The 16,339-nt window shown below is 33.5% G+C and overlaps 2 protein-coding genes across 9 annotated transcripts in view; one reads left to right on the top strand and one right to left on the bottom strand.

Moving 5' to 3' along the window:
* Positions 1-3,702, top strand: part of LOC107856054 (pentatricopeptide repeat-containing protein At5g25630) — a 6,483-nt gene extending 2,781 nt beyond the window's left edge. For all 5 annotated transcript variants that reach the window (XM_016701050.2, XM_047395831.1, XM_047395830.1 and 2 more), the window contains 2 exons: positions 1,164-2,057; positions 2,587-3,702. In XM_016701050.2, the coding sequence (XP_016556536.2) occupies positions 1,164-2,057; positions 2,587-3,471 (1,779 nt within the window). In that variant the 3' untranslated portion in view covers positions 3,472-3,702. The remainder of the gene's footprint in view (positions 1-1,163; positions 2,058-2,586) is intronic.
* A 1,311-nt stretch (positions 3,703-5,013) lies between these two features.
* Positions 5,014-7,904, bottom strand: LOC107856050 (50S ribosomal protein L27-like). Of its 4 annotated transcripts, none has more exons than XR_001670464.2 (3): positions 7,157-7,249; positions 5,590-5,701; positions 5,014-5,356 (listed from the first exon to the last, which is right to left on the bottom strand). XR_001670464.2 is itself a non-coding variant. In XM_016701045.2 (3 exons), exons 2-3 carry the CDS (start codon positions 5,669-5,671, stop codon positions 5,123-5,125), a joined length of 303 nt encoding a protein of 100 aa, XP_016556531.1. In that variant the 5' UTR covers positions 5,672-5,701; positions 7,773-7,904; the 3' UTR covers positions 5,014-5,122. The 4 variants fall into 4 exon arrangements, 2 of the variants coding, with proteins under 2 accessions (XP_016556531.1, XP_047251788.1); XM_016701045.2 differs by lacking the exon at positions 7,157-7,249 and adding an exon at positions 7,773-7,904 and having other exon boundaries at positions 5,014-5,343; XM_047395832.1 differs by having other exon boundaries at positions 5,014-5,343; positions 7,157-7,232.
* Positions 7,905-16,339: the final 8,435 nt, after the last annotated feature.

Raw genomic sequence — 16,339 nt, 5'->3', positions numbered from 1 at the left:
CCCCCCCCCCCCCCCCCCCCCCCAAACACACACACACATCATTTCGCATTTATATAATGGGATGCTGAAGTGACACGACCTACCTGTTTGGGGAAAACATATGAAGGGTATTATTGCATAATGTTTTGAGTTGGGAGAAGTACGAGGAGACAGATGCTTGCAGCACCATGTGTTTAACTAACTATGCTGGCACCGTTCTGGCCTATTTCATATTAGGAATCCTTTTATTTGCTATGAAGAAGGTAGAATTTTTTTTGTTAAGCTTGATGTCCACGCCAGCTTGCGTGTAGCTCAACTAATTTCATAGGATACTTGCTACCTTCCACAAGCAATAGGTAGCATGTAAGTATGTAACTCCGTCTCCCAAGGCTAGGACAGATGGGATCACCTAGTGTTTTTGTCTCTGCTGGAATTTGAACCTGAGACCTCATGGTTCTCAACCCACTTCATTGACCACTAAGCCACACCCTTCGGTTCTAAGAAGAAGGCATCATTTGGTCCTACTCGAGAAAACTAGAGGTCCATGTTTGGAAGAGGACATAAACTGTGCCTTCTCTGATGTAGCAAGTCGTAAGCCTCTCAGTATGTAGAATAGTTCTCCCATTTTTCTGGTTTTTGTTCTTTTTTCTTCAAGTCTTTCTTTGGTAAGTTATTTCTGTACATTATCTCCTTGTCCTCAAAGGAATGATAGTTGTCCTTGTTAGAAGATAAGTATTCCTACTCATATTCTAACAGTCCTTATTTAAAGAACTCTACTCCAAAGAAATTTTCTTTATTGGAAATATAATGATATGTTTGTATGACTACTATCATTGCTGGGTGTTAATAAGTTTGAAGGATGTTTTCTGGAGGATTGCTATTGAAGTAAATGCAATCACCAAAATAATAGTGCTTTAAACAACAAATATTCGTCAAGGGTATTGAATTAAGGTCCGAGGCATAGTTGTATAGTTGTCGTACATAGAGATATAGTTTGACTTCTGCATGAAGCAAAAACATCAAAACATGAAGCTAATTTATTAGATTTTATACTTTGCAAGATGCTTTTGCAGTTCTCGATTTAAAAACAAAAAATTCTAAAAGTTAAAGAATATCTTTTCTGCCGTTGTTGTCCCAAGTATCAGTGATTGTTTCTAAAGTCTTAAAGCTTTCGTGATTTGCAGGAAAAAGATCTAGATGATAAGATGCCACTGCGACCAACACCAGAATCTGGCCTCTGTGCCTTCTGTGTGAATGGTAATAGCTGTAGAACTGTTCGCTCAAGAACAAAACTGATGAACACTGTTTTAGAAAGAGGGAGGCCCGAGGAAGCCCGGCTAATTTTTGATAGCTTGATTAAAGGAGGGCATAAACCATCTCTAATTACATACACTACCCTCTTAGCGACTTTGACAGCCCAGAAGCGTTTCAGTCACATCCATTCCATTTTGTCTGAAGTGCTAAAGAGTGGTATGAAGCCAGACCCTGTTTTCTTCAACGCTGTTGTTAATGCATTTTCTGAATCTGGAAACATGGAGGAAGCAATGAAAACTTTCTTGCAAATGAAGAAGAGTGGGATAAAGCCTGCAATCAGCACTTTTAACACTTTGATCAAAGGGTATGGAATTGCTGGAAAGCCTGAAGAATCTTTAAAGATAATGGGGTTAATGTCGCAGGAGGTTAACGTGAAACCAAATTTGAGGACATACAATGTGCTTGTTAAAGCATGGTGTAGCAAAAAGAATTTTACCGATGCATGGAATACTGTGGATAAAATGATAGCTTCTGGATTACAACCAGATGTTATCACTTACAATACGATAGCAGCAGCTTATAGTCAAAATCATCAAACTGAAAAGGCTGAAAGAGTGATTTTAGAAATGCAAAGGAAGAATGTGCACCCTAACGAAAGGACGTGTAGTGTCATCATAGCTGGATACTGTAAAGAAGATAAACTAAAGGATGCCTTGAGATTTGTATACACAATGAAGGATCTTGGAATGCATCCTAACCTTGTTATTTTCAATTCACTGATCAAGGGCTTCCTTGACATGTCAGACAGCGACGGTGTTGATGAGGTTAGTATTGATATGGCTTTTGATTGATAAGTATTAACCTTCTATTAGATGTCAGAAAACAATCTAGTTATTGGTTGCAGAAAGGGACGGAGCTAGCCTATTAAGGGGGGGTTCGGACGAACCCCCTTCGACGGAAAATTATATTATTAATACAACAACAGGCCCGGTGTATTCCCACAAAGTGAGGTCTGGGGAGGGTAAGATGTACGCAGTCCATACCACTACTTCCGAAAAAGTAGAGAGGCTGTTGGAAAATTATATTATTAATACATGGTTAAAATGATTTTTATTTATATATTCTAGATGTTGAACCCCCTTTGATGAGTTTTTCTTCAGATTTTGACCCCCCTAAGCAAAAATCCTGGCTCCGCCTCTGGTTGCAGATTAGAGTTTATATACTTCTTTAGGTCTTAGGATGGTTAAACTTTTGCAACTTTTTCAATTACTCTTCGGACGCTTACCAATTTGCGTAATATTTTACTTAGCATGATGTCTGGTAAAAGGTTTTACCCTCCATCAATTTGATCAGGTCCTTACATTAATGGAAGAGTTTGGTGCCAAACCTGATGTCATTACTTTCAGCACCATCATGAATGCCTGGGGCGCTGCAGGATATATGGCTAAGTGCAGGGAGGTCTTTGATGACATGGTCAATGCTGGCATTCCACCTGATGTCCATGCGTATAGCATTTTGGCCAAGGGTTATGTCCGTGCATTGGAACCAGAAAAAGCAGAAGAGGTCCTGAATGACATGATTGAATCTGGTAATCGTCCAAATGTTGTGATTTTCACCACTGTAATTAGTGGATGGTGCACTGCTGGTAGAATGGATTATGCCATGAGGATCTTTGAGAAGATGTGTGAATTGGGAATATCTCCTAATTTGAAGGTTTTCGAAACTCTGATATGGGGTTATGCAGAAAATAGAAATCCTCGGAAAGCGGAAGAGATAATCCAAATCATGAAAGCATTCAATGTTCAACCCGAGAAAAGCACCCGTCTTCTAGTCGCAGAAGCCTGGGGTGGTGTTGGATTAGTTGAGGGAGCAAATGGACTGTCCTACTCAGATGAAAAGCAAAGCTTAACTAGTAAACTCGATATGAAAGATGGAACAGAAGTGGAGAACTTAGAAAAGGTCTACCAGCAGGATGCTGATTGTTATCCCAAATTTTTGCAGATGCCCAATGAACTAATTAATGAACCAAAGGGGACAGTAACTGCAGTTAAAAGAAGTGGTATGGTGCTAAGAGAAGCTGAATTTTCATGTGATACTTTGTCGGCTGCAACAAGGTCATTGCATATTAGCTGTAGATTTGGAATGCGGGCTCCTGTTGTTTGCCAGAGACAATTCCAAGTGCAGCTTTGTGCATCTGGTCGGGTCGGATACTCAAGTTCAATTGTGTTCTTGACCTGAAGAGAGAAATGGCTGCAATTTCTGCACCTGAATGTAGCTGGATGTGAAAGTAATGTGATTAGAGTCGAGTACATATAAAGAGTGACTTCAAATTGCTCCGCTCTCCGAGGACATGGTTTTGTAAAGCTTTACTGATCTTATTACTCATATCTTTTATTGTCCATTGTATCTGTATACTGTGCAGCCGTAGAAATCATATTTGGATATATGCAAAGTCCAGTTGTGAATGCACTGTTCGGCCCTCAGTATTCTTTACCTCCATGAATGCCTCAAAATTTTAAGGAGCAACTTTATGTAGTTTCAATTTTCATGGAGAATTATTCTTCTGCTTTTGTTCTTCGTTTTGATGAGAGGGACAAGAGATAGCAATCCATTGCAACATACTAAGACAAGCACTCCTCTCCCAAATTTATATGACACATTTTACTTTTTAATCTATCCCAAAAGAAAACACCTTTCATTATCTGAAAACTACTCCCTCCGTTTGCTTTTACTTGTTATAAATTTTCTAATTGTATTTCTATTTTTACTTGTTATTTTTGATATATCAAGAAAAGACAATTTCTTTTTTCCTGTTTTACCTTTAGTTGTTATTGCTTTTTGTCCAAATTAATTTCAACACACAATATAAACATCATTTAAAAGGAGTACTATGGTAAAATAGTCATGTTATTAATTGTTTTTCTTAATGAATGTATCAAGTCAAATTGGAAGGAAGTATTTAATCTCAGCATTCCATTTTATATTGAGACTCTGACCACCATTAATTTAAAATGAAAAGACGTGAAACTGGTTTATAGAATAATTTGGTTATTTTGCATATATTTGGTTGTGTAGAGTAGCATTTTCCTTTTGACTTGTTTTTTTGGATTGGAATCCTCCCAACTTATTTTTCTTTAGAATGACCAACTCAATCTTCAGCTCACTTTTTGGAAAAAGAATAACACAAGGAGAATCCGATGTATCAAGCAAGGTCTGATTTTATTGGACGATCATATAAAAGAATGATTATCAAAATGAAAAAGGAATATGTTATGTTATCGTTTTATATAACTGCTTAAGTACAAGATGGGACAAAATTGACTACTGATAATAGTCAGCTCAAGATATCAGTATCCTGCAGATTATATTAACTAGCAACTCTGTAAGGCATATTAAAAGCTTAGTCCATTGCAGTATAAGACCGATAACTTCCTTTAAACAGGCTTTACAATGGCAATAAAATAATTTACGCCAAATGCTATAGCAAATTGGCAGTCATATGAAGCTTCTAACCTTGATATTTTCCAAGTTTCATAAAAACTGTCTCTAACCAAACAATGAGCTCTTACCAGACTACTAAACACTGTTTGTGCTCTCATCACATGTCCTAAAGATACTCGTCAATACTAACACAAGTTTCCACATCAAACTGCATCTCATCCCCATGACAACGTTTCAGCAAGTATATGATAAATGGAAATCCCAAAAGCTAGTAATCCATATAAAGTTTCCACCACCACAATATTTTATCAAAAATAGAGGCAGAACATCTATTCATCAACTAATCTTCAAATATTTGCTTTAAATCAAGAGACCTAAGAGATACAAAGACTAGACAACCTTCGTGGCTTATCCACGAACCACTCAACAGTTAAAAAATCAGAGAAACTTAAGTAGCTGTCTTCGGTTCGGCAGCTGTAGTGCTTGAGTTGATTGGGAGAAGCAAATGCCCATCCTTGGGCTCAACATGCACCCATTTGCGCCCACTCAACTTGTGGTGCTCAAACTTAACACAGCCTTCCTTCAAAGCATAAAGCGTGTGATCTTTCCCAATTCCAACATAGTTTCCAGGATGAAATCGGGTTCTCCTTTGACGAACAATAATATTTCCTGGAATCACTCTCTGCATGTAAGAAAACTGTTTAACAACAAGAGTGATGCTAATTGGTTTTAAAGCAAGTTTTATATGCAACATTGGGACAAAAAAAAGTTTCTCTTTTTGAAATGGCTAAACCAATTAATGCTTCATCCATCTCCAGAAACATCTTAAATTTGCACAATGGGAACATAGATCAGAGTCTTTACAGATTTCATCTATTTCAAAAGCATATGCTTCGGGTAAGAATGAATGCATACCACTAGCGGTATTGTAAGCAGGTGTTCTTGTTACCAGCTCTCTGATATTTAACCTCCTAAATAACGATGTTGCAGCATTCATCACGTAAATTCACCAACCAAGCCTGGGACTCTAAAGAAATGGTTAGAAGTTAGGTTAATTACAAGATTAGTTCACCCATGCACCGGCATGCATGAGCATTTGCAACTAATTAATTATTTGATTAGGCCCGTATAGAGCAAAAATTCAGAACAGGTGCCCCGTATCATGTACAGGAACATAGGAGGGAAAGGAAACCGATTAAAATTGACACCTTAACTCCCTGTCATTGGTTCTGCGGGTCTGGAACAAGTGAAAATTCCAATTATTTGGAGTCCCTGTGCTTTTGCTTTCTGGCCCTCAAATCACATCCCGTTGTGAATTTCTGGTCTCTACGTAATACTTACTTTAAATTTAAACTATTCCAACCAACATTTCATTCCCCTAATATCCCATCCCATAATGAAGAGGACTTTCTCCAGTCAACCGGCAGAAACGAGGAAACATTTTTTATGCATTTCACTTTCGACTAACCAATAGTTCGGGTTAGTTGATTCCTCTCTAATAGCCAATAATCACACTGTAAATTAACAGAGAAACTAATTATAATTCTCCAGCATATTAACCTAGCTCGACTGGTTTAGACTAATCAATTTATCAAAGGATATTTTGAATTAATCAAGGGCTCCATTTCGATGGAAACAACAACAACAACAAACCCAGTGTATTCCCACATAGTGAGGTCTGGGGAGGGTAAGATGTACGCAGTCCATACCTCTACCTCTAAAGAAGTAGAAAGGCTGTTTCCGATAGACCCCCGGCTCGAAACACGAAATACTAAACAAATTCATAGTAAAGCATGGAACAAGATGGCATAACATAAATACGACACCCACAAGTAATAGTAAACAGAGAAAAGTAAACAAATTCGTAATAAAGCATGAAACAAGGTATCATAACAAGAATAATACCCCCACCAAGTAATTCCCTACACTAGCGACCCAAACTGACCCTAGCCTTCTGCCTTAATTCACATCTTCCAGATCTTCCTATCTAGGGTCATGTCCTCAGTGAGCTGTAACTGCTCCATGTCCCGCCTAATCACCTCTCCCCAGTACTTCTTCGTCCTACCCCTACCCCGCCTAAAACCATCCAAAGCTAGCCTCTTACACCTACGAACCGGGGCATCCATACCCCTCCTCATCACGTGTCCGAACCATCTCAATCGGACTTCCCGCATCTTATTCTCCACTGGAGTCACACCAGCCTTCTCCCTGATAGTCTCATTCCGAACTCTATCCCCCCTAGTCAGCTAATTTTTCGAACGGTAATAATATATCTAAGAAAAATTGGATTTGACGCACAAACTCAACTCAATAGTTGGGTTTATAATACAAACTCAAATCCCGATTATTTGATTCTGATTTCAATTTTTTTTCATCAAATGACAGTTGAAAATCATGTCATGTGAAATCAAAAAACGTTTGAATCCACTCATTTAAAATCTAGATGTTTGCATCCAAACGGATCTCCAGTCAAACTGCTTACATTTACGATAGTTAGAAATAGGAATTGTATTGGCCTACAATTAGAGAGATTCGGTATATTTAATAATAACTTTGCCCACAGGGCAGTAATATTCCTTTCTTTCCCTTATTTTTTTAGACTTCTTATCATTATCTAAGTTACAAGCATCTTATTATTTTTTTTATAAAGACGGTATGAACACCTGTTTATCCGCACCTCAATTAATTTCACAAGAAATCTACCACCTCCCACCAGCAATACATACCAGGTAAATTTGTACAACCAAGGCTAAGATAGATGAATAGAAATCAATTTTTTTTTATCTTTTATATGTTGATATTGCGTTTTTCACGGTTTGCCAGCATCGAGTCTGCATACACTCTACCCTTCCAGACTGGATTTGTTGTTGGTAAAATATATAACTTTGAGCCCAATTGGTAAATGTTAAACATAATAGGGAATCTTTAAGACGAGCAACAAATTTGGACCCATTAATCAAATTATCTTATGCATAATTCAAAATACAAATTTCCAGAAAACTGATTACAACAGTACTAACAAAGCATAGAAGCTAAAATCACATGGGACTAGTCATAATCATGGAAAAGGGGAAAACCCAGAGAGAGAGAGCACTTACAAGTTACAAGTCAAAGGAGAGAGAGGGAAGATTGCGGAAATGTGAAAATTGGGTCCGAAATGTATCCATCTTCCTCAAAAGTAATTGGGCCCTATTGGTAATAGGCTAGCCATATTTTACAAAGTTTAAAGTTGTTTGAAATGTAAAATTTAGACAAATCTATTTGTGAAATTTACATCTAATGTCCCAGTGTTCTGTCTTGAATTTTTATGTATAAATAACATAAATATCAACTTTTAAAAAGTAATTACACCTTCTACCATTTTTTTAATTACTTTACTCTCTCCCTAGTAATATACATAACATAGTCGAGATATACATAGCATTCTGTGTATATGTGGAATTTTTGTAATATGTTTAGGGAGTTGAAATTTTTTGTAATATTGAAAACATAAGTTGTGCATTTGTGTAATTTTTAGAATTTTTATCACTCCTAAAAAAAATTTAATGTTTGCCTATAAGGTAAAATTTGGGATCAATTGAGCAGTTTCGTTGTCTTAAATTGTACTAAATATATACCTTATTAACAAGAGTTAAAACGTGGGTCTAATGGACACCATATCTTTTTTATTCTAAAAACTATCTATAAAGGCAAAACTTCTAATTTCTTTGTGCAGGTTCATTGTCTTAAAATGTCATAAAGTTTGTCTTGTGGGTTTGTCTTGTGGGCAAGTGTTAAGACATGTGCCATACAAGCAAGAGTTATTAAGAGGAGCAAAAAAATTAAGATCACCCTTTGAAGACTATTTTTGTAAGATTTTTTTTATAGAAAACAAAGTATCAAAACCAACCTATTTTATGACGAAAATTACATGGGATGACCCCAGTAATGGTGACTTTGTTTTTTAGTCCCTCATAAGAAAAATCTTTAGAAATTAGTTTTCCTTCCTTTTTATGTATAAGGGCCCGTTTGGATAAGCTGAAAAAAGTGGCTTTTAAAAAACTCTTTAAAAGTGTTTTTGAAAGTGCTGAACTTATTTTAAAAATAAGCAGTTACGTGTTTGGATAAAAGTGTTAAAACTGAAAAAAAGTTATTGATGTGTTTGGTAAACAAGTGCTTTTAAGCACTTTTTTTTATCAAAATGTCTTAAATACCCTTAAAGTTGTTAACAATATATAGAGTTGATTATTATTAATTTTTATTTCTAAAATGATTCAAATTAATATATATATATATATATATAATATTTTCATGAATGAATATTAATTTGTGCGCTAAAAAACGTTTTATTGGTTAAAAAGTTTAAATCATTAAGCAAAATATATATGTTACTAATCATTATAATTACATTAATGGATAAATAGTTGGTCACAAATGATACTATTTGTTTGATAAAAAACTTTAAATTAGAAAACATATTGCTCGTTGATTGAGTAATGACTATCACTATTAAAACATTGGCGAATATGAATGTTGCGTCGTGAAATATAGATGGATCATTCACTAATCGCCCATGAAGTTGTATATCTTCAATGAGTATTCTCCATATATTTTGAAGGGTGAATTATTTTTCTTATTAGAGAAACTCATATGTTGAACAATAATAATTGTTCAAATTTAAAAGAATATATTAAAGAAGGAGAATAATATATAAAAATTCATATTTCATAAATTAGAAGTTTCATACAAAAGAAGTACTAATATAGATAAAGTTAAGTTTCCATAAATACAAAAAGTGAAAATATTCAATTAATACAAGTGTTAAGCATTAAAACCTATTTTGGGCTACACAAGGATAATTTTGGAATAAGAGGGAATTTTGAGGGGAAAAAATGTCTTTTAATTGGTCAAACTAAAATGGCTTAAAAGCAAAAAAAAAAAAAAAAGTTAGGAATTTGAGCTTTTAGTTTTTGGCCTTTTTTAAGTCAAAATTGATTTTTTTAAAGCAATTTTCAAAATTGCCAAACACTTCTAAAAACAAAAAGTGACTTTTAAACTATTTTGACCAACTTATAAGCTCTTCCAAACACCCTCTAAGACAAGCACCTTTTGGCCCCTCTAGCTTCAAATATTTTTATACTTTTCATGCGCATATGTTTCTCAAAAAAAAAAATTTTCTTCATTTTAATTTTTTCTTATCTTTTTTTTTTCTTATTTTAATTTTAATTTTTTATTTTTTTCTTATTTTAATTCATTTTTCTTAACCTTTATTTTCTTTTCTTTTTTCTTTTTTTTTTTCTCTTATTTTTCTCAAACATTATTTATTATTCATTTCTCTCCTTTTTAACTCATTTGTATCAAACTTTATTTTTTTTTGAGATAATACATAAATATGAACCTAAATTTGACACCAAATTATAACTTTGACCTTAAACTTTGACAGTGCATAAATATGACCTTTAACTATTCAAAACTGCACAAATATGACCTTCGATCCTATGTGGCAAAACGCGAGTTCAACATGCAAAACTGGGTGCGTCCAGATTAAAATCTATGGGCATAATACATAAATATAATCTTAAACTTTGACAGTGCGCAAATATGACCTTTAACTATTCAAAACTGCACAAATATGACCTTTAAATGACTTTTCACTATTATTTTTTAATTATTTCCGGATCAAAGATGAAAATGGCATCTAATTTCTTTTGTCATTGCGAAAAAAGAGCAATATTGAAGATTTATTAATTAGGTGGGTCAGCCTCATACGAAAAACCCGCGCGGGTATGTATATATATTATAAAACAGAGGACAAATTTAAGTTATATAATATATCTAAATATAATTTATTTAAATATTAAATTAAAGATGAAACTATACTAATAATAAAAAAATTATAGTTTTAATAAAACGTTATTAAATTAACGTTATTAAGGATAGTAGTAGTATATTAAATTAACGTTATCAAATTAATGTTATTACAATGTTATTAAATTAACGCTATCAAAATGTTATTAAATTAATGCAGGGGCGGACCTACGTATTGCCATGGGGTTCACCCGAACCCCTCGGCAAAAAAATTACGTTATATATATAAGGTAGAAAATCTATATTTATGTACGTATATTAATGTTGAACCACATGAAACAAGGCACTTAGATAGCCCAGTGGTGTTATTTGGTCTTCTTATGCGCTTCCTTCAGCCTACTGCGCGGGTTCAATTTTTTAATTAAAAAAAAGCTAGCTGTTGCTGTTATAGAATAAATAAAAAATTTATAATAATAATAATAATAATAAAAATGACTCTGTTTTAACACAAAAAACAAAATTTTGACAGTGCACAAATATGACCTTTAATTATTCAAAACTGCACAAATATGACCCCCCCTCCAAGTCAGCCCTTTTAACGACGTGGCACCATGTGATTGGATTACCTTTCCGCGTAGGCGCGAGTGAAACTAACGCATGGGGTTGCAAAATTGAAGGTCATATTTGTTCAGGTTTTGAATAGTTAAAGGTCTTATTTATGCACTATCAAAGTTTAAGGTCAAAGTTATAATTTGGTGTCAAGTTTAGGATCATATTTATGTATTATCTTTTTCTTTTCTTTTCTCAAGTTTTATTTTTATTTTTATTTTTTCTTCTCATTTTTGTTTTTTTCAACCTATATTTTCGTTTTAACCTTAATTTTTTTTATTTTTTTCTCGATCTTTATTTATTCCTCTTTCTTTTCCACTCTTTTTTTTTGCTCGACTCTTATATTTTTTGATAATAAACAGAAAATTGGATAATTCGTAAAGAGTATATTCTTTCTTTGACATCGAAGTAAACTTAAGGGCATAAAAGTTCTTACATTAAGTCTTACCTCTAAGATAAGAATTATAGAACATCTCATAAATCTAGACAAGATATCAACTCTTGCCCACAAGGCATAACTTATTGTTTGAATGTCCTTGGACTAAGTGTTGCCTCTAAGGCAAGAGTTATAGAGCATCTCATAAATCAAGACACAATGTGGTAGTGTCAACTTTTGCCTATGGGGTGTAACTTCTTGTTTGAAAGGCTATGTGCTAATTCTTTCCTCTAAGGCAAGAGCTTTAGAACGTTTCATAAATCAAGACACAATGTGGTAATGTCAACCCTTGTCCTATAACTTATTCCTCTAACGGACTAACTCTTGTCTCTAGGGCAAGAGTTATAGAATATCTCATAAATCAAGACAGAATGTGGTAGTGTCAACTCTTCACATATGGGGTATAACTTGATGTTTGAAAGTCTTTGGGCTAAATCTTGCCTCTAAGGTAAGAGTTATAGAGTATCTCATAAATCAGGATACAATGTGATAGCGTCAACTCTTGCTCATGGGGCATAATTTGTTGTTTGAAAGTCCTTGAGCTAAGTCTTGCCTTTAAGTTAAAAGTTATAGAGCATCTCATAAATCAAAAAATAATATAATTGTAGCAATTCTTGCCCACGGAACATAACTTGTTGTTTGAAAGTCCTTTGGCGAAGTCTTACCTCTGAGATAAGAGTTATAGAATATTTCATAAATCAAAATATAACGTCGTAGCCATGGGGCGTAACTTTTTGTTTGAAAGCACTTGGTCTAAGTCTTACCTCTAAAGCAATAGTTATGGAACATCTCATAAATCAAAACACAATGTGGTAGTGTCAATTCTTGCCCATGGAACGTAACTTGTTGTTTGAAAGTCTTTGGGCTAAGTCCTACCTCTAAGGCAAGGTTTATAGAACATCTCATAAATCGAAATACAATGTGGCAATGTCAACTTTTTCTCTTGGGGCATAACCTATTCTCGGATGAAACTGGAGGGAATAAAAGAAAAAAGAAAAAAAATAAAAATTGCGGAAAAAAATGAAGAAAAAATATTTTTAAAAGAAGAAAAATGAAAAATCAAAGAAAAAAAAAGAGAAAAGAAAAAGGGAAAAATAGGAGTTGAAAGGGGAAAAGAAAAAAACTAAAAAAAAAAAAAGGTTGAGAAAAAAAGAAAAAAAATAAAACGAAAAATAAAGGTTGAGAAAAAAAATTAGAAAAAATAAAAAAAATAAGAAAAGAACAAGTAAAAATCAACGAAAAATAAAAAAAGAAAAAAAAAATTAGAAGTTGAAAGATAAATATGCATGGAGAGTTGTCTAAAATTATTTGAGGTATAGAGCGGCAAATAGGTAAAAGTCTTATACATAAAAAGGAAGGAAGACTAGTTTTGTAGGATTTTTCTTATGGGGACAAAAAAATAAAGTCACCTACAATAGAGGTTATTTGTGTAGTTTACCCATTTTATAGTCATTTGTGAACTTAACGTATCTCAAAAGATAGAATCCTTGATGTGTTAACCTTATATAAAATTGTATAATAATATATAAAAGGTACTTATATATAAATATGGATTAAATTGGATCTAATATTATAAAATATTTATACTAGGTTACATAATATAAATATTTTTTCGAATAAGGTGTTTGATCAAGCTTTTAATAAAAAATGTGCTCTTGAGCAATAAAAGAGGTTATTTTTTCAGTACATAAAAAAGTAATTTTTCTCAAACATATTTTTGAAATATTGTCCAAACATAAAATATTACTCTATTATTGGCAAAGAAGAAATGTTTTTTATCCCTGTATTATAGCTCTTCCATGTTTGATCCTTCTGTAATCGGACTAAGCGTATTTAACCCTCAATTAGCATATATATGTTATTTTGATTCCTCAAATTAATGAAAGTTAAAAAATTTAACGGTATAATTATTTTTGTTAATTTTAAAAATTAAAAAAAAATAAAAAATAATGTGTCATGAACGATATCCGCCGACAATAAGGCACGAAGATTCAGTCACCCATCAGCTCCACCCTCCAAATGAAAATCATATGGGTACAAAAATTTCTCTTACCCCCCCCCCCCCCTTTGTCCCCCTCTCCTCCTCATCTTCTCTCTTCGTTTAGTAGAAATAATGCTCTGTCTTTTTATAATTTTCTCTTTAAAAAATATAAGTTTTGTAAATAGATTTGTTTTAACTTAGCACTCTCGGAGGGATGAACATATATGTGTGCACAGATTAAAAGCTTTGACAATATCACAACTGTTAAAAAAAATTTAACCAAAACTTTTTCAGCAAGAACATGTCTTTGAAAAATTGACCTAGGATTTTTATTTTTTTACCTTAAAATTGTGAAGAACAAAAAGAAAGAATGTTGGACCAAGTCTTTTAAGAATGTATCTTTGAGTCATTATTCCAGCTTTAAGTTTTTAATTTTCGTTAATTTGGGGATTAAAATAACAGTCTATGTTAATTGAAGGTTAAATATGCTTAGTCGAATTATACAAAGATCAAAAAATAAAATAACACAATAATACAAGGACCGAAAATTTCATTTCCCCTATTGGCAAAAGCAATTTCAAACTGATTAATCAAACACAATTTGCTACTCTTCGCAAGAATCTCTTTTTCTAACAACACTTCTGACATAAAACACTTACCGAATATGGTCTATTCCCCCCCCCCCCCTCCCTCCAACCTTTATTCAAAATTTTAACTACACACTCAACTTTCACGGGAGTTCCATCACCCCTCCCTAAACTATTTTTTTCTATATTTAGTACCCCCAAGTGCTAACGTGTCAATATAAATCAAATAATAAGACATGCGTGTGTGCACGCGCTGATCCCACTCCAACTTTTTCATTTCCTGCCTAAATGAATAGGGCCTCATTTTCTTCATTTTCTCAAAATATTTTTTTCTGAAAATTTCAGACAACTTTTTCAACTTTCTCTCTCCTCTCTCTTTGAGATTTTCTCTTTTTTTAATGTGATAATTGAATCTTAGTGATAAAGGATTGTAGATTTCGAAGGTAAATCATCTTATTGCTGGTTTAATTTAGTAAAGGTGTGATTTTTGTGCCCTAAATTAATTTTAATCTTAATTAGGATTTACCGTTAATCTCAAAAATTAAGAGCTTAATTGTGTGAAATTAAGTTGTGTGTCTTACTGTTATTTTGTCTAAGTGTTCAATTAAGACCATATTAGAAGGTTCGAAATTGCATGTAATTAAGTTTTTTGTTGATTGTTTAAGTCGGGTGATTCAAAATTAGCGCTTTTGTAGGATTTATTGTTAATCTAAAAAATTAAGAAATTAATTGTGTGCAATAGCATGTGCATGTTACTATTTTATTGAGTAGGTGTTCATCTATATCATATTCTAATAATTTTCATGAAATCAGTTATTTCCTTCTCATCTAAGTCGCATGATGTTCTATATATGTGTGTCTTAGTATTAGGTTGTTACATTGTTCAAAAAGTAGCATATTACATTCATATCTTCATATTATGTGTTTTTTCATTTTGTTTAAGCCTGACAATATTGGATTAAAGTCTGATAATGCTTGGATTTTTGATAATGTTGCTATGCTAGTAAGCTACTATGTCTAGTCTAGTAATTCTTATTTGATCTTTATTGTCATCAAGTAAGACATGAATGGGTTTACTTTGATTATTTTAAGATGGTATCATGATGGGGTGTTAGATTTAAGTAGTGGGGAACCAGTTTATAATGGTAGAAAAATTACTAAATTTTTTAATGTTGATGTAATAATATGTCATATTTTGAGTTGAGAGACTATATTAGAAAATTAGAATATAGCATAACTTGCACCTTTAGCATTAAATCAACTAGCAGTGGCATTTTGGTAGATGTTGATAATGATATGGATATTTTAGACATGATGTGTTCCTTGGAAGATGGGGATGAAGTGGAGGTATTTGTCAACCATTTGGTTGATGAGCTAATTGTGGGCCTCATGTTATTAGAAAATGTTAGCCATCGGGATATGGAGAAATTTGGTGCATCTTTTAATACTAGGCCTAACGTTAGGATAGGTGAGGACCATTTAAATGTGGAGGGCCCTTTTACTTCTTTTTCAACATCACCTCATTTTGCCACCACACCACATTTTACTACTATATATAGTGCTACTGCAATAGTGTTGTTGCACCTAGTACTGCTTCATCTAGTGTTTTTGCACTTAGTATTGTTTCACTTAGTGATACTGCAGTTGATGATATTGATATTGATGTTGATCCTACTGGAAGTGATTTTTCAGAAGAAGAAGTAGAGGGTTCTGATTACTCTACCAAGGATAGTGTTGAGTTAGAAGCAAAATTAGTTGGAGATGATGAGGAGGGAGAGTATGGTAGTGATGTACATGAGAAGGTTAGGGAGTTGAGAGCTGAAAAGAAGAAGTTTCAAAGGGGGAAAAGAAATGAGAGAATACCAGCTCACAATACAGGGGTATCAGTAGGTGAAGCAGAACCAGATTTAGGTTTTGATGAAACTAAAATAGGTAAAGTAAGTCAAAAAGAAAGGCTAGAAGGTGATGAGCCTTACTTTGCAAGTTCTGATGAAGGTAGTTTTGGGTTAGATGAAGATAATTATTTTGGTGATGATGTAGGGCAAAAACTATTAAGTTGTCAAGAAAAAGAAGGAAAACAACTCAGAAAATCATTCATAACCCAACTACAAAGAAAATTGTTTGGCAGTGGGTATGGTGTTTAAAGATGTGAATGAATTTAGAAGAGTAGTGACTAAATATGCAGTAAGAAAGAGGGTTCATGTGGAGAAGCAGATGAATGAGCCAAAAAAATGTTAGAGTTAGATGCAAGGACGGTTGTCCATG

This window comes from Capsicum annuum, chromosome 8, assembly GCF_002878395.1.
Source record: "Capsicum annuum cultivar UCD-10X-F1 chromosome 8, UCD10Xv1.1, whole genome shotgun sequence".
Classification (NCBI taxonomy): domain Eukaryota; kingdom Viridiplantae; phylum Streptophyta; class Magnoliopsida; order Solanales; family Solanaceae; genus Capsicum; species Capsicum annuum.
The sequence above is the reverse complement of the archived record's forward strand: the minus strand, read 5'-3'. Positions and strand labels throughout refer to the sequence as shown.